The 27869-nt window shown below is 44.6% G+C and overlaps 1 protein-coding gene across 1 annotated transcript; it reads right to left on the reverse strand.

The window, feature by feature from the left end:
- Positions 1-1221: 1221 nt before the first annotated feature.
- mkxa (mohawk homeobox a) lies at positions 1222-27858 on the reverse strand. Its single transcript, XM_035619652.2, has 7 exons — positions 27628-27858; positions 26176-26465; positions 23671-23830; positions 20407-20560; positions 16573-16977; positions 4080-4113; positions 1222-3942 (listed from the first exon to the last, which is right to left on the reverse strand). Exons 2-7 carry the CDS (start codon positions 26349-26351, stop codon positions 3735-3737), a joined length of 1137 nt encoding a protein of 378 aa, XP_035475545.1. The 5' UTR covers positions 26352-26465; positions 27628-27858; the 3' UTR covers positions 1222-3734.
- Between the last annotated feature and the right edge of the window lie 11 nt (positions 27859-27869).

Consider the following 27869-nt stretch of genomic DNA (forward strand, 5'->3'; position numbering starts at 1 on the left):
ACTGCTGTATACATTCAGCTCTTCCAACGGTTTGTCGTGATTAGTTTGTTTGGCTCTTAAAAACCACCCCGACTTGTGTGTCGTAAACAAACATCCCCTACATTGCGATCATTGTCGGAGCCGTGGCCCATGGTTAGAATTCAGACTTTAGCCTGGTGACATCAACAAAGGAAAACTAAAATTGCCTAAAGTGGCAGTTTACAGGCCACAGTTTGTGTTTGTGATTTGTTCTTTCCTGAGAGAGAATAGGGCTTTCAAATGATATCCTCACAAGCTCCTGCACATAAACAGTGGCTGTTTATGTGCAATTGGCAGCTAGCGTGATTAATATTTGTCTTTAAAGCTGCACAACTTGATATTTTTGATTGGATAAATCCAATGTTCTAGTGTTAAGTGGGTCACTCAAAACCTACAGAGCCTTAGGGCCAAAATTGTGCAGTTCCCCTTTGCTCTGTGAGTTTTAACGTTGTTTAGCTAGTCACGGTCCGTAGCGGTTTTAGTTCAGCTGTTAGCAAAGAAAGTTCTACCTGTGCAGCAACAAACAGCTGCCAGACACAGATAGAATCTAGCTAGCGAACATCGTGGGAAAGTTTAAAGTAGGTTTGGTCTTCCATTGATCGTGGTCGCTTGCTAGGAGCTTCCACCATCACTGATCTTCCTGTGAAAGAGCGCTGCCTCTTCAGGACGGACTGGGCGCTAACAGTGGCTCGCTATCAGAAAGGGCCGAGACGGGGCTAGCTGGTCAGCATTCTGACTGCGGAAGAAGAAAAAGGGGAGATCGAAATAGAAGCGAAACAAGAGTTAACGTTGGTGCTTGAGACAGCTCTTGGCAAGTAGGGTAAAGAAGTTGGACGCACAACTCACAACATTTCTGCTAGATTAGTAGCAGCTGTTAGCACTAACGTTGGCTATGCAGCAATTCGCAAAACTTACTAATGTCTCTTTTGAGAGCCAGATATGGAGACGAAAGCAGAGGTAAAAGGAGTGATTGTGTAACTTATGTTCACCAAGAAGACAAACGCAAACAATAAATGCTTTTGTTTTTGTATCTATTGGACGTATATAAAAAACAATTTTGCTAACACATTTGCCATTAATAAGATGACGCGGCTTCTTACACTGACCCCTATAGGCCACAAATGAACAGTTCCTGCCAATAGATAAATAAAGCAGCAAAAGGTTTGAAAGATTAACATTAGCAATAAACAAACATAAGATGCCTTTTAATTTCATTTTGAGGTTTATTCATTGCCTTGACCAAGTAACAACTGTTTTTTATAAAAGAAACTTTACATGAGAGCAAATTGGACAATACAAGGAGATATGCATTTGGTCATTGGATCGAAAATCCAGTCTCTATCAAAACAAACAAAAGAAAAATCTGAATTTATATAACTTAACAATAAAAAACAAACTATGGTCACCACTTTCTTTGTTTTTACAAAGTTTGTAATAATAATTTATAGGTTTTATTACACACCTTTTTGCTTTCAATTTGTCAGCACGGTTGTGAAAACAGGGTTTGTGCTGAAGAAATGCATGTACAGAATCTTGGCTCAAGAAACCACTCTGTTAGTACTCGTCGTGTCTTTGTTGGGGAGAGACTGCAGGTAGGAACAACAAAGGCTGCTCTGTCGTCTCTGGAGCCTCCGTCTCTCGCTCTGTCCCTACCCAGTGAGCGGGTATCGTGTGAGGTGTGAGGGTCGTGAGTGGTCCAGAGGTTCAGAGGTGCGATTAGAAACACAAGGAGCGGGCCCGGCACTACCCCGCAGCTACCCTTCCCCGGATAAAAAACACATGTGGGAGCCTGCAACCCCCACTGCATAAGCAAATAATGCCTGGGGATTGGCTAGTGCGATTCATTTCACTATTATTCCATAGGCACGCTAACAGGAATAATATGCCATTGTCCTTCATTTCTTTTACTCCTCCTCATCACCTTTATGTAAAATCACATCAATCCATAAATTCTCAATGAAGGCTGTGATTTCTGATTGGAAACCAACCAAAAACTGTAAGTGCAGCTTTTTTTTTTTAAACAGTTTGCACATTCAAGACACATAAAAAGGTCATAATGTTACTGTGCAGCTTCATCCCCACCCCCTCGAAGTCCTTGACCATAAGCACAGTCTGGGTTGTCAAAAAAATAAAAATAAAAACTGCACAATTTATGAAGGAGTGTACATTTTGACACACATAAACAGTACCTTGAAGATATACATAAAATTAAAAAGTCAGCATAGAGAGCCAACTTCAGTTTCTCCCATAAGTCCAACAGTTTGTGAACTTGGCATCCCTCGCCGCAAACGTGTATACCATATGCACCGTACATAAGTACTTTCAATAAAAAAGATTCTTTCCATCGGATGACAATAAAAAAAAAGCTCTTAATGCTTTATGGTTAAGTAAAACCAAGTACAAAGTTTTTGATCAAAAACAAAATGACCACACATATACAGACTGACAACAACAAATACTTTGAACACTCGCTCGGGCGACAAAGAGATAATACTGAAATGTATTTCTGAAGACAAACAAAAAAAGAAGCGAGAGGGAGAAAGTCAAACTTTCAAAGTCCTCTGGCTTCTTGTAAACTGCGATTTGAATGTAATGCTAAACAGCTGAGAGGGCTGAGGTTCAGAAGGCTGGGGGAGCTGGTGATGGCTTTTTTTTTTTCTTTTCTTCACACCGGTATATCGTGTTCTGAGCACGAAAAAAAAGGTTCAAAAGCAACACGGTCTACAAATAACTGATACGCCAAAGCAAAAACATCCCTTTTTAGGTCATGGCATTCTTCCATTAGGACAAATACTGTACGAAGAACTGTGTCACTGCGTGGGCGAGTGTGATTTCATTTGGGCCCCGCTTGGCATTTGTGCACACTTCAGTCACTAAAAGCCACGATAAGAAAGGATTCCCTCACTGCCTGACGAGGTCCAAGGCTGAGACGTGGACAAGGAGGAGAATGTTGGCTGCTTATCGACCTGCTGCTCACGTTCGAGCTTATCTACTGTTTGCATCCAACAGTATTGTTGGCCTGCCAGAAACAAGAGGCTGACTGAGACAAAACAGTGTTCAGTTTACAGTCAAAATGAAGACTCCAGTCAAAACAAGAACAGAGAATGAATGCAGGGCATTTAGTGTGTATCTGTGTGTGTGTGTGTGTGTGTGTGTATGTGTGTGCTATTTGAGTTCACCAGTGCCTCCGATGGTGAGCTCATTCAGTTCTTAAGGCACAAGCTGTCGTGGTGCGTTTCCATTCACAATCTTGACTGTGACATTAATATTTTTTCACAAATTTCAAACAGGCATGTCAGGCGCTGTACTTTGCATTGGCCACAGTCGGTGAGTTGTTTGTCTAAATGACAAAGGCACTTTGGCAAAATACACATTGTGTTGACCCCCCAAAAAAACGCCAAACTCTTCCAAAAATAAGTTAACATTACAAAAGTGTCTTGTCTTAGGAAATGCTGTCACCAACACTTGTCTGTCACACTTAAACCCAGCAAATGAAAGGATGGTCAAGGCCTCTTTTGCACATTTTTTAGACACAATAACAACCAAAAAGGATGAAAGTTCTCTTCGTGTTCCGCACTTCCTCGCCTCAAACACTCCATTTCCTCAAAGAACAGTTCTCTATTCATGTCAGGGAGAGTTTATTTAGACTCTGGCGAGTTAGCTGACACAGAAATGTTTGCTGGTTTGCATAGAGAGATGGGAGGGCGACGCCAGGGCTAATATTTCTGCACCAGCGGCACTTTAACAGTTTTGATCTCTGCTATATGTGAGGACTTCTGGATGATGCAGCTGGTGGTCCCGGAGGCACTGTCCTTCCCCTGCGCCAAGTTGGTCAAGGCCATGGCGGCATTGATCTCCTTCCAGTACGTCTCGTCTTTGCCCTTCACCCTCTCTTTCTGCGCACCTCCGACGCCACCGCTGCCGCTGATGATCAGCACAACATGCAAAAGAACAAAACAGAGAGAGTGGGACTTTAGAGGTCAAGTTGAGCTTGTGATGAATGAAAAGAAAAAGGGGGGGGGATTTAATCTGGACTGCAAGGTAAAAGAAAGTCCACTCACTTGTCACATTTACCTGATCCATGGTCTGTGGTTTCTGAAAGAACAAGAGGAAAAGAAACAAATAGTTAATTTTGCAGACCTCTTTAGGGTCAGTGAAGATTTACTGGAATCTAGAAACATACATGCTCAGAAGTAGTGTGTGTATGTGTGTGTTTGTGTGTGTGTGTGGTCTGCATGTGTACACGCTGTCCCGTGCGAACATGTGTTGCTCTGTTTTCTCTCTTTACCGAAATGCCGGACAAAAAGGACCGTTTTGCAAGAAGCCGTCAAGAAACAAGGTGACTAATAGGATCAAGTTGAAAGATGTTTCTGATGACTCATAAACTCCATTCGCTAATATTTTTTTCAAAAAACAAATGGGCCCCAGCCAGTGCAATTGAGTTGTCTGAAGAAATCAGATTGAAAATGACTGAGCGTAAAAGATTTGAGTGGGAATGAGCAGCAGCAAGTGAGTCAGTGAGAGAAAGATGGAGGCCTGCTCTCGTTTTCCCCTCTATCTCATATGTAAAACATTAGCAGTGAATAGCAAAGTCATTAAACAATGAAACCCAACTTCTCTTCGGGCCAACAGAGTGTGTTTATTTCAGCATTGCTGTTCGCTCAGTGACGGGGGAGAGAGACTGTTTGTGCCGTGCGCTTGCCGTGAACCTGTCCAGCTCCAGGTGAGCTCCGCCCGGCAGTGAATGCGATGACACAGGCTTGGCGGTTCATGAGGCATTAAAGGAGAACGGAGTGTCTGGATTTCCTAGCTGCGCAGCCCCCAGGCGCTCGCTTTAAGTTAACCAAACACGCAGCTGAGGCCCTTTTGAGCCTTTAAGAAGTTCAGTCTTGACCAGGTGTAGTTGACTCGCCGACTTAAGAGCGTTTCAAAAGAGAGAAGATTCTCAGAAAATCCCTGTTTAGTGCAAAGGTGCCAGTGTTCGTTTTACTTATGGGACCTTTGCTCCCCAATCAGTTCTTCCTCTCTTGCATGTGACCTTTTTCATCACCCTCTCAGATGTCCCATTACAAACACATGTCCCAGTCTCCTGCACCTCCCACGCCATATTGTCCAGGAAAGCGAATGTCTAAATCTGAGGACCAGCCATTCCAACACGCCTCAACACTACAGTGGACGGGCATTGGTGCGCATTCTCCTTCTGCTAATCAAACTCTGCAGCCTTGCAGCAGAATTTCAGCTCGGAAAAGTCTGCACGAGGACAGTGTCGGGGATTCAGCACCGTCACAGACGGCCAAAGACGGAGAGGCCCCTGGCGTCGAAAAAAAACAACACATTTTTGCTTCTTTACTGCTTTGTCACCTCTCACCTCGCCAAAGCCCTCCATGGACTTTCTAAAGATTTGGATCCAGCGCTCAGGATTTTGCAAGCTGCCATAAGTGCCTAATTATTCCGAACGCCTTGCTCTGTTCCTCCCTTGTTTTCCAAAAGTGTTCCCACGTAGCGTGACCCACACTGACAGTACCGGCTTTGCGAGGCCCCTGGCCAGCGTGGGCCTGATTATGAAATTTCCTGTAGTTTTCCTGTTTCTTCTGTAATAGGTGTATTCCACAGAGGGAGATAGACTCCACTCTCCACAGTTTTAACTCTGTTGATCGCTCTTAGACAGAAGAGGAGAGGAATGTGTGCGCACGTGTGAGACGGAGATGAGGACATGATAACCCAGAAGTACAAACCACAGAATGAGGTTTTAGGTTTTAGAGTGCCAACAAAAATCCTCACATTCTCGTCTGGCCACAATTCCCTGTTGTCCTATCGCTCCCTCGGCCTTTATCTTGCTTTATCAGCAAGACCTTTTCCCTCTTATTGATATTCCTCTAGTTCTTCCTCCTCTGTACTCCAATCTTTCAACCCCTATTACAGCGATTTGCTGTAATACCCCCCTGATACAGGTACTCGAGACTGACCATGCCCTTGTAGCACAGCCAAGACAAATCTAATGTTTCCCGTCTATGTTTTATAAAGAGTTCCACATTTTCAAAAGCTGTTTTTGAAAGCCCCTTGATTTTTTCCATCTCTCCTCAATGTCCTATTTTTTCTTATTCGCTATTTTCAACCATTTTTCAGCCTAAATTGAGAATATCAGGAAGATACGAGGAAACTAAAGGCATCCTTCTCTGCACCCTATCTCCATTTACTCTCCTGATTGTTGCCAGTGCTCCGAAGCAGTTTGGTCCTGATTAAAAATGTGCGGCATTCTCCATAATCACAGCACTGTAATTTCTGGCCAATTACACAGTTTTTCATGTGTTGTTTATGTTCCCCCAAGATGTATTAGCTCAGTGTTTACTGTGGCGGTGCCCAGTGTATAGACTCGTTGGTGACAGCAACGAAAAAGGTCAATCTCAGCGACATCAAAGACGAACGACGTGCAGGAGACAGAAGAAAGTGTGTGTTGTGAAGTCACTGTGGGCTTGCGAAGTGCAGTGTGTGAGTCTTTCCATCCGCAGCCTTAAGTGTTTCCAGTGTCAGTGTTTGAGTGAGGCAGCCGCTGTCCAAATGCTGCGTTCAGAACATACAGACGGCGTTTACAATGTTTTTGGAGGCCCACGTGGAGAGGGTGTGAATGTCGAGTTGACCGAAGGCATCCTGATTTCCAGGACCCCCCAAACCCTTCTTGGACTGAGCGTCAGTCTCTGCCCACGGGAACCCTGGACCCCAGGGTGTGGAAAAGCACCACTGCGCACACAAAAAAACCTCTTTTTCCAAAGCCCCGTGCCTAAAACATCTAAAACTCAGATTTTTTAAAACAAGAGCAGTGCCAAAGACTCAATAAATCACCAATAAATCACAGAGGACCTTTTTATTCCTTTCTCATTCTTTTTCTCCCTGATTTTTTTTTTTCTCGTCTTTTTTCTTTTCTTTATTACATTGCTACCGAACACTCAGTCCACTTTGCTGTTGCCTTTGGGCTTCACCAACAGTGGGGTTTCACGGACCGCCAGAGGGGAAAGCTAAGAAGTCTGATGGTTTCTGGCGTCGCGCTGCAAATCCAAAAATACTAGCTCACTTAGCATCACCGCGGGGTAATGGAGGGAGGGCAAAAAGAGGGCAAAAAAAAGAAAAGAAAAACTGACAAGCTTAAACCAAACTTGGTAAAAAAAAACCCTAAAAATATGAGGGAAAACATACAGGGGCAGACAAATTAGAGCGGGAATGAGGTTACACCTGTAAAGACGACTGCGGAGGAGAGTGGTTGACTATCATCAGTACCATCTGGTGCTGTTGTTAGCAACATGCAACAATAAACAACGCCGGGCCTGCTGCACAAACTGAGGGCTGGGCCGGATTAGGCAGACAAATAAACACACACACACACACACACACACACACACACACACACACACACACATTTTATGTGAGATTTACGTTTCAGGCTTTTAAGTGGTGGTTTTATCCAAAGAGAGTTAACTAAGAAGATACCTCTGTCATTTTGGCATATTCTGTTGGAGAAGGCCTCCTGCTTCTTAAGTTATTATGCTAAGCTAACCTATCCATCTTGGGGGAGAAAGTGAATAAGCACAATTCCCAAAATGCCAAATTATTATGTTGGGGACTTGGGTGTGAAGATAAATGCTTGACGCTGGAAAAATAGTATTTAATAAATGGACTTAGTTGATTTTTCCAGAGCCTTGCAACCCTCCACACACTATGTTAATACAGTGATTGGTAAAGGGTCACAAGTTTCTCCGTTTCCAATAAGTCACCTGCAAAACTTTGTTGATCATCAAAGATTAAAAAAGTTATATTGTCATTGATGAAAACCAACGAGTCTGTGGTTGTACATGAAAGCAAAAAGTCATTATCAGGAACACCAAAAATAATGAGGTACAGTATTTAAGCCATAACTATAACTAATAAACACTGTATGAGCCTTTTTTTTTATGAAAAAGCAGCTTGTCACAGGAGAGAAGGTGAAATTAGTTCCCTTTGACAGGAATGATGAGATTAATTCTAACTCCAGAAGAGACTGAAAGTTGGACACACGCACTCGCGCAGAAATCCAAAACTCAATTGTTAAAATAGGGAAATGATCTCAGCTGATTTCCTTTTAAGCACCTGATGAGAACCAGAGTGGTGCCGCAGACTCGATAATCTGCTCTGCCGCTGACCTGTGCAGCCGCAGAGCAGGTCAGCGTCATTACGCAGCCTCCCCGTTATATAACGCAGCCGCTGAAGGTCTGAGGATGAGTCAGGAGTTACTGTCACCACGAGTGAGTCACAAAAAAAAAATGCCTCATCGTCTCTGTCATGAAGATTACACAGGATTACAAAGTCTCATTCAAACGGGCCAGTGTGCAGACTTGGGACTGCACGGGCCAGTTGGGTCACTTGTAGCCAAATGTTTTGACCAAAAATGGGGAAATGACAAGCGCTGCCTGCAGGCGATACATGGCGACGTCTGGCGATGGCTATCTTTGATTTGACACCAGCCCAAAGCCACAAGTCCGGAGCGCGAGGCGCGACACTGCGCGACACCGAGCGATCCCTCGCGCTCTCGGGGCTTCCACCACGTCCACCTTTTTAAAAACTCTCTTTAATGATATTCACTTTTTATAATGTCAAGGAGGGTCTGTGAATGAAGTTAGAGATGCCTTGGCCCTGGGCTGCCTCGCATTCTGCCAACACTACTTTTATATCACCCCTCCCTGCTATTTCTCTCTCTCTCTCTCTCTCTCTCTCTCTCTCTCTCTCTCTCCGCCTCGGTCTCTACGGGTGGTGAAAAAGTCTCAGTCTGAGACTCCAAAGAACCAAACTGTCAATTCCATTCAGTTAGCCAAAGACATCATACAAGGCGTGAATTTAATGCCGTCTCCGTTTGCCATGACAACGCCTTCATCACTTGAAATTCTTTTTTCTTTTTTTTTTAATAATAATTAGCTGTTACACTTTTAAATGAAACATACACGCCATGACACGGCCAGACAGATACTGAGCCGCCGTCCAAAAAAAACCCTCCCCCCATCGGCTGCGTTTCTTTTTTTGCCTTTTCTGTGTTGCTCTTTTTCCGTGTCTGCGCGGCAGATGACACACTGGTGTGGCTGCGGTCGGGACAGATAACCGAGATCCAGCGATGAGGATTGCCTTGTGTGTTCTCGCTAGATGGAGAAATAATAACAGTGTTTCAGATGTTTAAATGCTGCCAGGTTGTCATTGTGTTTACGAGTGCCAGTAAACAGAGTGTAATCAGGGCCCCAGTAAATCAGCCAAAATGAGAAGAGCGTCTCGACAGAGAAGTAAATACGTTGTCATGGCGAGTGTGCGAGTGTCTTCTTTTTACGCGCTCGTGCGGATGTGTGCGTGCGGACCCGCCCCGGTGTCATGGACGAACAAACAAACAAACAAACAAACAAACATACAAAAATCAAGATGCCTCATCAGCAAAAGGTCAGGGTTAGGGATTTGGCGAGTGCAGGAAAAAAGAAGGTCACAAAAAGATGGAAGAAGGAGACAGTGATGGCATCTGAGAATTAGAGCGGGTTCATACAGACTTCACGACAACACATCGCTGATGGCGAACACATGAGCCCTGTTATGACACGACAGGTACAACAGGGACGAAACTGGGCCGGCCCATCTCCTCTGGGGGATGAAGGGCTGTTTGTTTGCGGTGCAACAAAAGTCACACACGCATCAGGGGGAAAAAACAAAAACCACCAAGTAAACATTATTTGGACTTTTAAGTGTTTTCATGCGCCCAAAAATATCCTCTTTTTTTCGGGAGCTGGAGGCCAAATGATATGTTTGCACAGCACTCACTGCATCATTATGTTGCAATTCTTCTTAGTGGTAGATTGAATTGCCCTCTCAAACTCCTAGCGGATTTCTATGTGTGTGTGTGTGTGTGTGTGTGTGTGTGTGTGTGAGTTCTGTGTCCTCGCTAGGTCACACCTCTGCTCTCTCATTAAACCTCACCCTCACTCTTTGCTCTCCTCCATCCCGTGGGAACACAATGGAAGACTATTGTTCTAGACGTGGCTCAGTTTTTAAAATGGAAACAATTTGTGTTTTATACAGACCGGGGCAGTGCGGCTCGGTTTCCCCGACTAGGCAGGCAGCTGTGCTTTCTGTATCTGATGACCTGATTGTGTGTGTGTGTGTGTGTGTGTGTGTGTGTGTGTGTGTGTGTGTGTATGTGTGTGTGTGTCCCAAAAAGCTTTGGCGTGCTGATGATTTAAAAACGATCAGATTGAGAGGGCTCATTATTCTGCACTTTTCCAGCTCTATGTGAGGGAGTTGCATATAAACAGTGTCTGCGTCGATGTTTGTCTGTTAACACTTCTCCGCAAGATGACGGCTACAATGAGGACCGCCTCAGTCTGCTGGTGTCTTCTCTGTTTACCTCTCGCACACGGCCTCTGCTTAGTGGTCGGGAGCCAAGATCCCATCTTCCACTGACAGAGATTAACCGTCAGGGTTGTTGTTTTTTCCCTCCCCGTCTTCACTTTCTCTGTGGGGCTTTTTGTATCCACCTTTCCATTCACATGAAGCTGTACAACTTCTTAATGCCAGGATTATACCTCACCTCTGCCAACTCCCAGTCTTCCCCCGCCACACCCTAAAGGACACTTCACAGCCTTTCATATACATCGCTGAAGACTCCTCGTTGTGCAGAAAGAGTATATGCTTGTGTAATATAGTTAGTTAGTTATAATATCTACTGTATTGTGGCATACATACATGTTCCCAGCCCACACTGAATTACAGTATGTGACACTTTAAGATCAATGTAGTGGTTAAACACACTTTTTTTTTAATTATCCATCCTGAAAAGGAAAAAAGCTAAAAACAATAGACTCTGTCTGTTTCTGTAGCTAAAGAATATGAGCATAACTGTGAACATTGAGGTCAGTGACTTTTGGTCAAATCCTGTTTTGCTTGGGGGTTGTAGAACCCAACAATGTAATAATTTCCCAATAATGTCATAAAAATCTCCGCAAAACGCCATCCAAAAATGCGGTAAAACCCGATAATCCAATAACTTCCTGACAAAGTAATAAAATGTCTTAACCAATAATGTAATAATCTCCATTACAATGATAGGTTTATTATTAACAAATTAATGTAATAATTTCCCAATATTGCAATAAGTGGGCCAATTTTTGCAGGAGCATGCCACCAATAGTGTGTTCGTGTTTTGGAAATGTATTGTCTTTGTGAATTAGTCCTTCCCGTCAAAGTCGTTAGTCCGAGTATTGTACAGCACATTGTAAAAGTCGGACTTGGAGGGGAGTCTGATTTATATGGGAGAAAACAAACTGACTGAACGGCTCAGGCGTTTGGAAGGCTCACTGGCAGGTCTTGGAATGAGGGTTAAATTTTTTTGCGAGGGTTGACGAATGTTTTAGTTCGATATCCAATGCAAACACTTACAGAGTGTTCAGAGGGGGGCAGTAGAATGACAGACTCAACAGCTAAGGTGGCTAGAACACTGTCTGTCGTGCCTTGTGGAGGCCCATTGATTCTGAAGTCCACTATCCAATGCAAACACCCAAAGGCTCCGAGAAAGAACAAACAATTGACCGACCACATGGCTCGTGCGTTCAGAAGGTTGACTCATGGATCCTGGGACTTGGGTGCAAGTCTTGCGAAGCCCAATCAATATTCGCTGCCGGTACCCAAAGCAAACAGAGGCTCAACGAGAGAGCAGCCAAGTGTCTGACTGAGCAGCTCAGGTGGTTAGAACAGGGACTGCTACGTATTCCTGTTGATTAGAAAGTCCAGTATCCAATGCAAAGACTCAAAGGCTCTGAGAAAGAGCAAACGACTGTCCTGCCACATGGCTCACGTGGTCAGACGGTTGACTCATAGATCTTAAGTTTACCTTATTCTCCCCCCCGAATCCCCAAGTCCAAGTTCTATGTCTAGAACAACCCCTTTACAAAGTGAAGCCAGGTGAACTGCCCTCACACTGGCAGATATGCCTCATCTTATCCCGAGGAAATTCAGGAGCACACACACACACACACACACGTCTATGTACTCGCACATTTCTTCCAACCGCACACTCTGCGTCTCTTAGTCACTGCCACCATGCTGCCTTCCTCCTCCCAACAGGCCACTGCTGATAAAAACAACTCAACTCTCGATCTTGGACGGAACAAGTACGTCCCTCTCCTCCTCTCATCCCTTCCACGCTGATTCCTTAAAGCCCAACCTGAATCCAGTGAGTCTTGGCAAAAACCGCTGTCTTGGAACATCGTCCGCAACATCGTCCTCTCTCTCTCTCTCTCTCTCTGTCTTCCCTTTCTCCTTTCCTATGAAACGGTGGAAAGAGCGAGTTTTAGCCAGTTTATCCACAGCTTCGGGTTCCAGATGAGGAGCCCTCAGCCATCACTGTCCGGGAGCGGCTCATTGTCTCTGAGCGGCGGCGTGTTGATCATTGTCTTTCCTGTCGCTCTGCGGCCGACAGTAAATTACACCACAGCTCATCAGTCAGCAAACGCGACATGTGAGTCCTTAACCAGCCACAACGGCCTCAATCTTTTAACAACGCTGCCGTATAGATCATCACTGTTGGGTTTCTCAGAGGAAGCAAAAGAGACAATAATGACACAGAAAAATCAAGTTAATTACAAAAATATTAAAAAAGCCAAGACAAACATCTCTTTTTTATCATGAACAACCCATCACATATTTCTACCTTTATACTCCAAGAGAAGAAATCCAAACATTCTTTAACTTTTCCACATTAAGATGACTTTCCTTCCATTGACCTGGACGACTCCGGTGCCACTAAACTCTCCAGAATTCAATAACTGCCTGGCACTCGCTGTGTCCTAATTTGAAAAGCCCTCAGGAGCTCAGCTGCTGCCGTCCAACGCCGCTGTTTTCATTGAAACAGATTTCTGAGTTACATACGTGATGTGACTGGTGGGGAATTGCCCGTCCACGTGCCCCCATGAATTAATTATGGGATTGAAAAAAACAATACCGCAACCAAAGATCTCTCGACGTTCCCACATGCTTCATCTGTACACTTTTCATTTTTAGAATTATACTATGCTGATGTTTGTATTTAGATCAGACCTTAGATCCTTCATTAGATAATCAGAAAAAAATTGCAATATCTTAATTTAATCTATGCACTCTTAAAAAAAAAGGACATTAAAATCCAATTATTGGAGAGTTGCTGGAGCTCGCTGACTCACTTTGAGCTCTCTGTACTTTTCCACATCAATAGAGGTGTTGGCAAGTGCTCCACATTCACCATCAGGCTACTGTACTCGGCTGTAATCAGAGTCCACAGAGGAGAGAACCTGAGAAAATGTAGCACTTGTCAGCCTCGTGTAAAATGTCTGACCGAGATCGCTCGGTCTCCCTCCGCAGAAACGCTGGGAGTTATTTGGCGTATAATGATCTATATGATATCGGACGGGGCGAAATCTGGTACTGAGCAAGAAGAAAAACATTCGGCCAGATTCCTGCCATTTAATATCCCATTAAAGGGTAATTTGGCATGAAACCCCTGGCATGTGCGGTGGAATTCTACTGCTCCTTGTGTTCAATGAAATTCCCCACGGGCTTTCGCCTGTAGGTGTATGTGCATGTGGGTGTTTATACTGGATGTGTGCGTCTGTGCCTGTATGAGGCCTGCGAACGGTACACGTGTGTGTGTGTGTGTGTGTGTGTGTGTGTGTGTGTGTGTGTGTGTGTGTGTGTGCGCGCGTGCGTGTCCTTTCAAGCCAGCAGAAGTTTAGTTTTCCACTGGGGTAAATCTACACTCTCCATCTCCTGCCACGTCTGACTGCCCTCTGTAGTCACAGATAACACTGTGGGCTCAGGCCGCGGCCACAACAGCCAACTGGCCCGTTAATGGACTTTCGGCCAATGGCACGGCGGTTGCCAGGCACGCCACTTCAGCTCTGACCAATCACAATTGTGTCACAGGCAGGAATTCGGCAAAAGGACGTGCCAAGAGACATCGTTCGAGCTCTTTCTTTCAAGTTCAAATTCTTTTCCTCCTTGCTGCCTGAATGTCAGACATTTTGTCACTGTCAAAAGGAAAACCAGGGGGAACATTCAGAGAGCTCGAGTCGTATTTATTCTGCCTTTTTCTCTCTCCTGATGTGTACCTGATGTAAGCACAGATTTATGTGAAATCTGCAGCCTGGGGGAAGATTTTTCTCACATTATGAAAACACAATAAAGCAATTTGTAAAGAGAAATGTGTTCACTACAAAAATATCTGGAATGTGTAGCCCACAGGAGAGAGGGGGGAAAAAAACTGCAGAGGAAATGATGCAAACCCGAGCTTAAAATTATTTCTCTGTCTCCCTCTTGCATTTGCTCTGTCTGCGTCGGCGAGATCAGATGTGCGACTAAAATTTAATTTTCTTTTGACTTTTTCTTTGTTTCATTCCTTCAGCTGGGCGATCGGACCACAGGGCCCCAGCAGGTGTTCAATCCCGTGAGTCAACACGGCTTCAGAGAAGTTTCCATGTGCCGACTCAAAAGCTTCTCTCGCATGTAACAAAGTAACACTTCTGTAAAGGTGCCAGAGCCTGAGAAATCCAAGAGGGGGACGTCGGTGCCAAGAAATTATATTAACCATAGAGATAAAATAGTTATTCTCTATTGAAAACAGCAGGCCGGCCAGGTGAATTAATCCTTTTTCTGGGATTTCTCTTATTAAAATCTGGTAGAGAGGACGTTATAAGTCTCACTTGGTCTATCCACCTCCTTCTTTCCTCCTCCAACTGGGAGTCCCAGCAGGTGCTTCGCTGTGAAAAAGCCCGATGTCCGTTCAGGTCACAGGGTTTTAAGTTTTTTGATCGGGAGGACTGTAATCTTCGCAGTCGCTGATGCATTTTATACAAAGTCTGCGCACACACACACACACACACACACACCAGCCGCCACCGCGCTCAGATAATTCGAAACACATTTGCCCATAAGAGGAGCTTTGAACGAAGCACAATAAAAGCTGCTCTTCCCCACACAGAGCCCCGGTCCTCCATCACTCCGTCTCTCCGTCACTCCATCACCTACACCTTCAAACCCGCCCCCTCCGGGCCCCGTCCATGTTCAACACAGCAGCGAAAAAAACTATCCCTGAAGGTTGCGAAGACGGCCTGAACAAAAGGGCCAGTGTTCTCCAACGACGAAGACAGACCCGACCTTGATTGTTCGCCGCTCAGGCAAGTTGTGAAGTGACACACTGTTAACGCCTCCGTAGCATGCAGGAGTTTTGGGATTCGCAAGAGCCTGACACTGGATTCACTGCACAGGAGAACTTGAATTAATGTGATACAAAATAAGTTTCCATCGTATATGTAAATATGGGGTTATGACCCTCAAATAATGCATGCTGGGAAGTCTACTGATCAACTCAATTTAACTTATTGTGTTTCTCCAGAAAATTATTTTCATGAGTTGACTGACCCCAGCAGTACTTTGATCAAACAAACTGTCCCACTTTACTGATATTTATATATATTCTGAAATTGTCTGAAATGAAACTGAAATGAAGCTATAAAACTTTAACTTGATGATTACCTAGTTTTTTGCAATTCATGCCAGATTCATCAGTTTTGGTTTTTTTTGCATATTTACTTTGGTTTTACAGCGTTAAATCTTCCCTGAAATAAAGTGCGGCCCGGCGAAGATGTCCGAAATAAAACACCGTCCGTGAGGTGAGGTTTTTCGAATGGATTATTTCCTTTTCCTATTATCTGCAAAAATAATCAAATGTAAACGTCGCATTTTAATGGAAGCTCATCAATCATTTTGGAAAACTCATCAATCATTTCGAACCGACAAAAAAAAAATAGACATTGCAAGTGTGTAATTTTAGATTCTGTATATTTTCCTCTCTCCTTTCTTTTAAAGCCAACGTAAAAATGAAACTACTCCAAAAAAAGGCATGCATCCCTTTCACGGATAACGTGCGCCCAGCCCCCTGACACCCTGGTCCCTGCTCTCTCAGCAGGACCTCGTGGCAGGATCAAAGACGCGTCAAACAGTAGTCTGAGAGTGAGCATGCTCCATATGTCTCTGTTGTGTCTGGCCCGTTAGAGCCTGGTCAGAGGAGCTGGCTGGGGGGAATTCCTTCTATGCTCAGCTGGAGTGGGTGAGAAGCAGCTAGTGTGCTTACGTGACTGTGTGCGAGCGTTTGAAGTGATAATGCATGAGTGTGTGTGTGTGTGTGTGTGTGTGTGTGTGTGTGTTTTAACGGTTGTGCTTACAGAGCAACAGGGCACTATATTTTAAGGCCCAGGGTCCTCTTAACTGCATCTCCATCTCAGTGGTCACGAGGAACACATTTAGCCACACCGAGGCCATATTAAATGGAAATAGGGAGGTGTGACTGCAGTGTAGTATGGCAGCAGCAGCGTTAAACAGAGGCAGGCAGTTGGAAATAATGGACCAGCTGCAGGAATTAAAACAAAATGTGCAGATGGCGGGGGGACGAAAAAAGAACAAAAGTGAAGGATGTCGTGCGTGAGAGGGAGACTCTCGAAGGGAAAGAATGCAAGAAATGTGGCTCCTTACCAGCCCGATAAACAAAGTTCGCCTCCGCCTCGGAGGAGGACGGCGAGAGCAGCTCGTCGTCGTACTCGTTGGAGCTGAAGGAGCCGGAGTGGTTCCTCTTGCGCGCGTCCATGACGGCGTTGGCCACCATGACGTGGCGCAGCGAGTCGTTCAGGTAGCGGTGCAGCAGGCTGCTCTTGTACTTGGGGGGAGACACGTAGTCCTCGGCCAGTGAGGCGGCAGCTTCGGCGGCCGAGCGCAGTCCTGCACCCATACCCATGCCCATGCCCATGCCCATACCCATGCCCATGCCCATACCCATGGCCATGCCCACCATGGAGGAGCCCTCCTTTTTGATCACACTCTGGTACATGGGCTTGGTGAACTCCGCGGGGCCGCTCTGTGTCCTCTGAGGGTTGTCTCCGTCTACAGCATCAAGGGGCAGAATCAGAAAAAAGAAAAGCGATTCAGATATATTTGCTTTTCTAAGATGCAGTGCAGAAATATACTGTAAATCTACGCGATATACATTATTTCACACTCTTGATTTCTCTCTCACAGTTTTAATGCTACCGAAACAATTGTCAAATCTTGAGCAGCTCTTTGTAGATGGGTGCAGACTTTCTTATTGATAACTGTAATACATTTTTGAATAGCTCCATTAAATGCACTGCCCACAGACAACCAGTGCATTAACAACCGCAAACTGCATTCTCTTTTTCATTTTAGGATTTTTATGTAACCCATCAAAGTCACTGTACATTTTCCATTCAAATCTGAAAACATTCATCCACAATTTTTACCAATCAGCACCAATCACTCACATTTTCTTGAACAAATGCTTCTCTATTTTGTATGGGCTTTGTAACTTCTGGGACTACAAGCTAAAGTCGAATCTAAGCGCCAGGGCAGCGAGATTTCAACCTGGCCCTCTTGCCCTCTTGTTGGCATCGTATCAAGAGCAGAAAGCCCAGCCGAGTCTTTCTCCCCGTCAGGAGCACGTTGCCCCTCGGTTCCCCCGGCAGAAATAAATAATTTCCAGGGCGCGCTGCAAATGAAGAGATTGAATTAAAGCACGGGTCCCGACCTGATGAAAAGAGCGGAGGGGGGAGAGATAAAACACTGCACCGAAAAACCAGATATCCTCTGGCAAGAGTGAAATCAGGGAGAAGTTCACTGTCGATACTGTCCCTGCCAAGAGTGTAATTTTGTAATTTGGGCAGGTTGGACATTCGATTCAGTCTGGGCCAAATGAAAATTATAGCTCCCACATATCAGAAACACATGGAGGTAGCGTACTTGCCCCCCTTCCCCTTGCGCTGCCTGAGGTAGAATTCAGAGAGTGCTCAGCATCTCCTCTTAAAACCACATACAGTATGCGATAATGGAATTATCATGATGATCCCATGACAAGATCCTTATACATCTAGGTCTGCCACCTTTTTTAAAAATAAAACCCTTTGTCCGCTTTCACACCGTGACACCATGTCAGATCCGTTTGCAGAAAAACAAAAGTTTCTCTCTCTGACTTTTCACTGGAGCTACGAAACAGGCAGGACCATTTCAGGACAGTATACAGTAAGAGGAATGTACACCGGGTCAGCGGGGTCAGGTCTGGCCCCATAAATAGCCTCCGGAACAAAAGCATTGGCATAAAAAACATAGTGGAGGGCCTTTTGGCGCACTGGGTCAGAAGTAGGAGCAGGCTGCGGAGAGCTTCACGACCATAATGTGACAGGGAGAAGAGTCAGGGAGATATACAGAGCCTCCGGTGGTACATTGGCCTGTGGCGGACACAATGCAAACACCATGCGCACATTCCTCTCTCCAGCCGCACGCTCAGCCGCTGCTCCTCAAAAATCTAATTAGAGATCACCGACGCCACAACTCTCTTCCTCTCTGTTCATCCTTTCACTGCGTGAGTATGTATGTTTTATTTATTCATCTCTTTTTCTTTTAATGTTTCCTGACCATGTTTTCTGTGTTGTCAGTGATTAGAGGACGGCAGTCGCTCGCTCGAAAAATCAGCACGTGTTTGCAGTAAAATACACGGCTTGACAGCGAGCCATCGTCTTCCAATTGCAGGTTGGCTCAGCGGGGCGTCCTAATGACAGCATGTCGCAGCCCGCTGGCCCCGGCGTCTCTCGGCTGGGTCACACACTCACTCATTTATATACACCCAGAACATGACTCTGCATAGCATCAGCCCACTCTAGGTCGAGCTACACAGGAGGAAGCTCGGGCCTTTGGCCTCATTTCATGTCATGACGCTCGGTTTGAATTTTTCAGGGGGCACAACAAGTATGATGTCAGGAGACTTTCCTGGTCGTCCTGCACAAAGAGCATCGGGTTCACAACAGAGTATGGGACTCATTTATAATGGACGTCTGAGACATTATGATGTGTGTTATCTCTAACATGATCGGGCATCAATTTGATGGATGGAGCGGTTGCGCAAATGTAAAACTTTTCCACCATTGCTTTAGTACACTGAAAGCTAAATCTTGCCAATCAAACAAATTCAAAAACATTTGTTTAAATTGGACATTCAAGAATATTATTGCTTGCTTTTAAAACGAGAGGGCCGAGGCAGAGAAATGAACAAGGGGCACATGTATTGTTCCTTTCGTGGGGCCTTTAAAGGGTCTTTCAACTGTATTTTGACGCAGGGCCTCTCACACAGACAATAGGTAGAAATCACAGACTTACATCCCGCAGAAAAAAAATACAAAAAATCCGCAGGCTGCAAGGTGAAGATGTTTTGTTTTCATTTTTTTCAGCAGTACATTACAACTGGACAGCTATGATGCAGGTGTCAGTTTGTGATTGTAAATGAATGTGCCAGGATTCAATTCTAGCAGTGAGGAAAGTGGAGCCTCTCAATGAGAACGACAGAAATTTCAGAGGAGAGAGAGGCAGAGTGTGTGTGTGTGTGTGTGTGTGTGTGAGAGAGAGAGAGAGTGCTATGTAATGTTATCTCTGCTGGTAAAACAGTTTGACAGGGATACTCCAGCAGTTAAGTAATGACTTTCATGAAGTTTGGGGACTGTAATGAGACGGGAGACAGATTATTATTTGCTTTGATGAGTTTGAATCTTTCATTAGACCCTTCTGATGACGTAACCAGGCCTATTTTTCTCAGACTTGACAAAGCTCCTCTAGAGCCACAGAGCACATCATACACCTGTTTTTACAATTCAGCAGAGCCCGGTGCCGCCTCAGTACAATTCTGCAGCAGGATGCAGCTCTGTCCTCTGTCCTCTGTCCTCATGGCCGGAGTCTGTTCAAGATTTGACAATCAATCCATAACATTTCTTTCCGCACCGTTTATTTCGGAATTTGAAAACTTTCCCAGCCTTGTGAAACATATTCATTCCTGTTTAACTAGATGTCAGCTGGCACCAACGCTAGTCCAAGAACTATATTATAGGATATTTAAAGAACTATATTTGGCTATATGATATTTGAAATAGGAAAAGTGAGATCAGGATTATTACTAGGGACTAAGGACTAATATCCTGGAATACCCTCTGAGTTTTACGTTGAGTTTTATCGCTTTGCGTCAAAGACTGCCAACACATTATACATTAGAAACATACATACAACACACAACTTGATGGGTATTACCTCAGTCTAGTGGTGCATTTCTCTCCAAACATTCGCACTTAAATAACCAATAAACCCCCTGTTACACAGTGAACCTGGGGTTTGTGAAGGCCTGAGGCCTCTTTCAGTAGTCAAGCTGTGATATTGGTGGATTGTAAAACTCCCCATTTTTTGCAACACAAACCTTATTTAACTTGGAACAGGTAAAGAGTATAAGAGCTGTCGCTGCAGCGCTGTCGGGCCCCGTACCTTCTGAGCAGCTGTCGTCGCTGCTGACGCTGAGCCGCTCTGCGTTGCCCTGAACATATTTGTTGTAGAGTTTGATCCTGAGCGCCCAGCTCAGGTCCGGCTGTCTCACCGTGTTCTTCAGCCGCCTCCTGGCGTTAGCGAACCAGTTGGAGACCTGAGAGGGGGGAACAGGAGGAAGAGGGAGAGCGCACAGCAAATAGGAACATGCGTTATTGTTTTGATTCCAAACATTTCCACATCCGTATCAAAGCAAAGACTATACTTTATGAAAATGTCCGCTCCCTCCCTGCCTGCCATCAGTCTCATTCAGAAAAACCAGGAGAGGCCGAGGCAGAAGACAGAAACAGAGTCAGGTTTCGGCGCAGCTCTCTGAAACTGAGCTTCGAGAAACATCCCAGACGCTCCGCAGAGACGCCCCGGCACGCATCTTCTCTGTATCAACACCATTCAGAAACATTTAGCACGCTCCAAATGCCGGACAGACAGCAAACGCAACGTTTCATTAACCAATGTTCCGACCAAGATGTACGTCCCCCCGTGCTTATTCTGGACTCGCACAGCCTCCCTGAAATAATACATTTTTCTCCAGCACTGTCTTCAAGATGCAATAAAAAAGACACTTGAGCTGGCACTCCTCCTTTCACCGGGAAGGGAGACCATTAGATGTTATACTAGAATAACTTTTCATGCTCAATAGATTTCAAGCAGCTTATGAAGGGGCTGGGACAGGGGCCTTATGCTAGAGTACTTATTTTTCTGATCCTCTCTTTCAGTATCGTGTGTCTCATTAACTTGGACCATCCCACATCCCTTTGTCTCGAGGCCCAGCGCTGTGGCACTCCACGGGGCAGGCGGCATCTAGTACACGTGGCTGGGCCGGAGGGGAGGCGCGGCGAGGTGAGACGGGGCGAGGCATGGGACGGCCCGCTAATGAGGACTGGGGGAAAGATGTCTGTCAATGGGGGCGAGGGAAAACAGAGAGGAGGGAGGATGGCACACTTTCGCCGATGACACCGACAGAGATTTTAAAAAAGGGGGGGCGACCCGGCGGCCAAACCAGCTCTTTCACCCATGGCCTGTCTGCACTGCGTGAACCGTGGAGGAGACGGCATGCAGGCACGGCGGGGGATTTCATCGGTGATGGAGAGATGGCACCGGCTTGTTAGGACAAACGCAAAAGAAACTTTCACAACATTTACATGGAAAAAGTGGGCTGTAACGCTCAAACATGACAGATTTAGTTGCTCTGAACACCTGGTGCCAGGTGGGAGACTGCAGGGAAAGCTGCACAGGAAGTGATGCGTACTACATTACTGGCAGCGGTTTATTTTGACCAAATAGTGGAAGAACTGGGTATTTTTTAGCCCCCGTGAATGGATGGGGGGGAGAAAAAAATGCCACCTAGGGCTACAGCTGAAGAGTTATATTTAATTTCAAATACTATTTTTTATTCTTTTCTTTTTTTCGAATAACTGACTCATTGTTTAGTCTATAAAATGTCAGAAAATAGTGAAAAACACCCGTCACATGTTCCCAGAAGTGCAGTCGACGTCTTCGAAGTTGCTCAGGTATTTGACTTGATAAATGACCCAAATGATTAATTGATTATAACAATCGATTAGTTGAATAGATGAATAGGCTCAGCACCGCAAAATTAAACAGACAATCAAAGGACAATAAAATGACTTTAGTTTAAAAAAATCCAGAGATCCCAACTTTCATGTTGGAAAGTGTGATGAGAATAATTTACTTTCATGCCATCACACTCATTCAAATTCAAAAAATCTTCCACTGACCTTTGACACTGCTGCTGCTATTTGGGTGTCAGCTTAAACGTGTGCGTGTTTGAGATTGTGTGTGTGTGTGTGTGTGTTCACAGCACGGCATCCCACTGTCCAACACAAAGCATTCCTCCGCACTCTGCCTGCGCTCACCAAAACAAACAGCTCCATCAGGCCCCCAAAATGAGAACCAGATTAAGCGTCGTGGCCGGCGGCCCGAAAAAGCTGCTGCAGACGTTGTGAGGCCGTATCAGTGACCTTGTCAGCCAGATGATACTGTACATACACAGCTGGACGTGCCAGACACAACTACGCTCGTATCCACACACTGGGTTTTCCTCTCCGAGTGGTCAGTTTGTCAGCTGCTACAGTCAAGCTGTCCACCGTGCTCGCGTAGTATCAGTAGAGGGTGCAAGAGAACGTAAAGCATTTCAAAAAAGTAGCTCTACTGTAAATCGGTGAATCCCACAGCGTGGGTCAGGAGCTTTTGGGGTCCTGGTGAGAAATATAAGGATTCGAGAGACAAGTAAAAGAAGAGGAAACCAGGTAATACACAAAATCTTGTTTTTTCTTGTAAAATTCTGAATGATCTGAACAAACGACCAAAACAATATAAGAGATTTGACAGCAATGCTGAGTAGACGTGTCAAAAGTCGAAAATGTCAGGAATCACTGATCTGTATGACTCTAAATGTTATTTATAACTGCAGTAACGTTTTCAAATTACAAATGATAAAGATTGTAACATATGGAAAGTAAGTAAAAATTTAAAATAGAGGGTGCAATAAAACTTCACTGCAGTATGACTACAGAACAGGTGATTTCCAGTCTGTGGGTCGGGACCTTCATTGGGGCTGAGGATCAATGTGAGGGGTCATGATTTGAAAAAAAAATTAAAATTGAAGACGATAGATTTCTGCTGCATTATCCCCCATAATAGTTTTCAACTAAAGACTTTTCCAATTGACTAGAAAAGAAAATTTGTTTTTAGTTGGATATGCAATTTGACAAGAGTTGATATTGCAGAAAATAGCTTTTTTATAAAGGGGACATAATTCAAAAAGGGTCCACGCCACAGACCCACACTTACTGTACACAACCGCAAATCATATTTATGAACACAAGCTTCACGTTGCAGTGAAATGACAAAAGAACGGACACAACTGCCAACCGTGGCATTTCAAAGAAAAGTAGAATTAACAATTCACCACTGTGCGAGTGCTGTAAAATAAACAGTTCAAGATGTAAAAACACTTTTCCACCCAAGCCTTCCTAATTGCAAATGCAAGTTGAAATCCAGCTTTTCAGACCTACTTAGAAAGACAGTAAACCACAGAAATCAAATCTCCCCCTCGCCGATCACACTCATGAATAGTCCATGCACTCCCTCACTCCTTTCACTCATTCAGCATCACGTTTTTATTATCATTATTAGGATTATTATGAGCCGACTGGCAGCTCGAGTCCACACCAATGCACTCACCTGGACCAGGGTCATTTGCGAGCCGAGGGCCAGCAGGATTTTCTCTGTCTTGGTGGGGTAGGGGTTGTCTCGGTGCTTGTAGAGCCACTGTTTGAGCGGCCGCGCCATGTCCTGCAGGGCCTGGCGCTTGTGTCGCACTTTGCCGCCACTGGGACGACCCCTGTGGGGGAAAAAGGTCGAGGAATGCTTAGCCAGATACCAGACGATAGTCAGAATAAATAATCCTGATTTATATCTTCTTTTGTCCAATAAATACAACAATAATTGTTATTGATTTCTCCTTTTTTAACTAATAATCTGACACAACAGAACGTACACATGCGTCTTCTGTTAAGACACAACGTCAAACTTGGCATAAAACAATTTCTCCTTTTTTTTTATTTAAGTAAAATCTGTCTGTAAGCTCATCAAACAGACCCAGGTTAATGTTGTTTGTCGAAGTGAACCAAACAGTGTTATGCAGCTGCAAGTGGTCTGCATGTTGTCTGAATGAAGTTAGTCATGACACGTAAAGTGAACACTGCACACTGTATATACATAGTGTATATACAGTGTGCAATTTTCTCGCCCAAAACTCTGCAAATTAAGCTGAAGGAGAGAAAGACATCGAGACGTAGTAAGAGAGAGAGATAGACTGAAGCAGACTGATAGACAGAGAGAAAGAGAGAGAGAGAGAGAGAGAGAGAGAAAAAAAATCCTGCCGCTTGCAGTTTACTTTTCATTGCGTGTCCCACAAACCGCCAACACTTTGCACCGAAACAAACAAACACATTTTGCTCAGGCGCACATTTTTTCGCCAGATTAACATTTTTACACGCGGGAGAAGTGGATCAAGAACAATGTAGCTGGGTCACAATCACAGCCAAGCCATCACACAGAGAGAGAGAGAGAGAGAGACGGACCAACAAAAAAAACCAAAACAGAAATTATACTTCATCTGGCAACGGAAAAGAGATGTGACACTTGTCCAAACGATGCAACAAAAACATGACATTAGGAATAAACCGTGGGGTGGGGATCCAACAACAGAGACTCCATGTGAAGGACCTAGTTCAGCACCTCAGTGCTCTTTACAGCTACTACGAGCTCTTAGAAGAATACCGTTGCGGTATCACACCTAATAAAACACCACAGAATATCCTGAAACTCATTACCGAGAAACGCAGCGTGCCTGTGAGGCATATTTAAACAATTTTCACTCAAGTGCATATAAAGCGGCCTCTTGTCTTTCCCTGAGCTGTGTGAGGAACTCGCTCTCACCTGTGGCTCCAGGTTTTATGAACCTGTAGATGTCAGTATGGTGCTGTGCACTGCTTCTCCTTTATCTCACCTAAAAAAATAAAAAAAACCAGCTCCACTGACTGCAGATGTAACATATTTTAGTCTAACCTCAAGTCTGCCTGAGGTCCATGTTCTACAAATATTTTCCTTGTGATCTAGATTGGTATGAACATCCCAAAGGACATTTTACTCGGTGTTCTGAACTTTTGATTCAAACGCACAAACACACACACACCTCTTTTTCTTTTTTTTTCTTTACAATTTAATGTTCCACATTAGTGCTGATGTTTCCCCAGAGGTGACACTTTACATCCACACAAGTTCACTAATTCATAATATTCTCCCTAATGACAACAGGTTCCTCCCTGATGAGGAGGCCTCTTCAGGTCACTGCTATCCCTCTGTTGTCTCTCATGTAAACATTCAAACAACACGTAAATATAATATCAGGACATGACCTTCTCTTACACACCATGCTCCGTGTCACAGAAAAAAAACAAAGAAATAAAATATGTATTTGAAATCCTGATGTGTTCGACTAGACCACACAGAGAGTTGTAGGACGAATGTCTTTATTGGAAACAGATGGAGACCTATATGAGACATGCTACCGAACAAGGCTGACCTACTTATTATTAATTTTTGAGATTAGGTGTTAACATCAACACCCAAATTGAGATTACAGGGGTAAATATTAATTTCCTAATCCATCAGATTTTATTGCATTAAAAGGCACTTGGTAAAAAAATAAGTCAGACTGGAACACCCACACTTTCAGGCTCTTGATGTACAAGCACAACTAGTTTTCCACACGTAAACGTCCTTCAATGTGGATATTTTATTTGTGCCTGAATTTGTGATTTTCGTGCGTAAATGGCTACTTTTGCGCAGCTACAGAAACTATTTGATCAATCAGAAATTGAATCAATCGTAATATATTATAGCCCAAGGGTGTTCATGCACATGTAGAGATCACCGATATATCTCAATAGGAATGTGGCGCGAGAAGGTTTGAGTTTGATATTCCTTAATCCGACTGAATTACGCGCACAAGGAGGAGAGGGACAATCCCTGTTGTTCACCCTCTCACTGCGCGAACTTGTGCAGAGTGAAACTACCGTGAAACAGAGGTGTTCCTCGTGGGGGCTCCAGTAAATCCACATGTTAATACAAGGCACACATGCCAAACAGCAGGTTTAACCACATGCAGAACGCTCCACGTACCCGTTGCGCCTGTGTCTGATGGCCTGGCTGTCTCTGATGGTCTGGTTGCTGGAGAGGAGGTCTGGATGTTGCCCGTCGATGACTTCTAGATAATTTCTGCTGCTCATTTCCACCTCCTTCGCCTTCTCCTCAAACAGGACCTGGCTGCTCAGCTTGTTAAACACGATGGTGTTCATCTTTTGGCCAGAAAGTCCTCTTGATTTCTCTGATGTGCGAAATTTTGAAAAAAGTTGGGGGGGGGGGGAAGGAAAAAATCTCCTCGAACTTGTCACAGTGTCCCCGCGTCTCTCCTGTGGAACAAGTGTGAATAATAATTATTTTATTTTTTTACTAAACGTGTATTTGCATATACTTAACAAACGGATATGTGGTCGTGAACTAAAATATAACATTTGGTTGGAGACGATCATGCGTAAAAATATTATCTGACGAGAATGTATACTGGTCCTTAAATACACCTCGCAAAAAATCCAATGTGATACCTTCACTCAGGTGTGTGTGTTAGCCCTCACTTAAAGCGAACTGTGCGTAACTGCGCTGCTGTGATGTGTCATTATGAGGTGGAACTTTGTGCAAAATTTGCATCTGCATATTCCAATTAATAAAATATTTGCAAGAACTCATGGAGCCCAAACTAAATCCAGAGTTTCTATCTGTTTATAATCATGCAATATTTTTTTTTGGGGGGGGGGGGGACATGGGAGAGTAAACTCCTCAACAGGACAATTAAGTCCATTAAGAGGAATTTGGGGGTAAATACGTTTAACTTTGGTCGTGCGTAATAATTCCGCGCTGCAACAGAAACCCCATTCACAAGTTGGACATTCATTTTATCAGATCAAAGAGTTTACTACAGTAACATCTGCAGCACAGTCTCGGTGGCTTGGACTGCAAACACTTGACTTGGATGAAAAAGAAGAAGAAAAAAGTTAAATTCATGCGTGAATATCCCTGCCCTCCCTCCGCTGCACTGCGGTCGCACATCGCCATGAACCCAAATAAATGGTGTATTTCGGTTGGTGCTCTCCCCCCTTTTAATTCACAACAAACAAACCTGCAGATGCAGACACATGCTCGTTTGTTTTTCCCCTTTCATTTTTCTTTTTGGAAAGATGAAGAATATTGAATCTGGCACGATGTGGTGCCATCAGCAGCAGCAGCAGCCTGGTGCCAAATGTGTACATGCAACAGTGATGTGCGATAAAATAATAAACTTAAACGTCATATTGAGAATCTATGTCTACATTATATATCATGAGTATCTATAGGAAAAAATTGTCAGAGAGACTCGGTCCGGTCCATTCAAAGTTGGGTAAACAGGCTTTCACATGCGTCTATCCTCCTCCACATCCCTGCCTGCTCCGAACCTTAATAACCTGGACATAAAAAGCGGAACTCATCGCGCCGTACCATAAACAACGGTCCGCGTGTCGGTGCGTGTCGGTGGGTTACCTGTCCCGGGCCCCTCCTGCGTCTCTCTGCTGTGTATAACAATAATCCCGTTTCCAGTCGCCCATTCCCTGCTCACATGTTCCTGTCCTGAGAGCCTGCGCGCAAACCACACGGACCGCCGCCTCCTCCTCCGCTTTATCCAGCGGCCTGCGCCGCGCCGCCCGGGACTCTGAATATTTCACCCTGCTCATGTTTCCTCGCACACAGCCCGAGCCTGCGAACATATTGTTGATGGTCTACGC

The sequence above is a fragment of the Scophthalmus maximus genome, chromosome 21 (genome assembly GCF_022379125.1).
Source record: "Scophthalmus maximus strain ysfricsl-2021 chromosome 21, ASM2237912v1, whole genome shotgun sequence".
Taxonomy (NCBI): Eukaryota; Metazoa; Chordata; class Actinopteri; order Pleuronectiformes; family Scophthalmidae; genus Scophthalmus; species Scophthalmus maximus.

Excerpts from the sequence above, each read along its gene's own strand:
- mkxa (XM_035619652.2), bottom strand. The coding sequence starts at position 26,351 with ATGAACACCATCGTGTTTAACAAGCTGAGCAGCCAGGTCCTGTTTGAG. Across the intron at positions 20,561-23,670 it reads CGCAAATGACCCTGGTCCAG|GTCTCCAACTGGTTCGCTAA; the intron begins GTGAGTGCATTG and ends CCCCCCTCTCAG. Across the intron at positions 4,114-16,572 it reads GAACTTTGTTTATCGGGCTG|AAACCACAGACCATGGATCA; the intron begins GTAAGGAGCCAC and ends TTGTTCTTTCAG.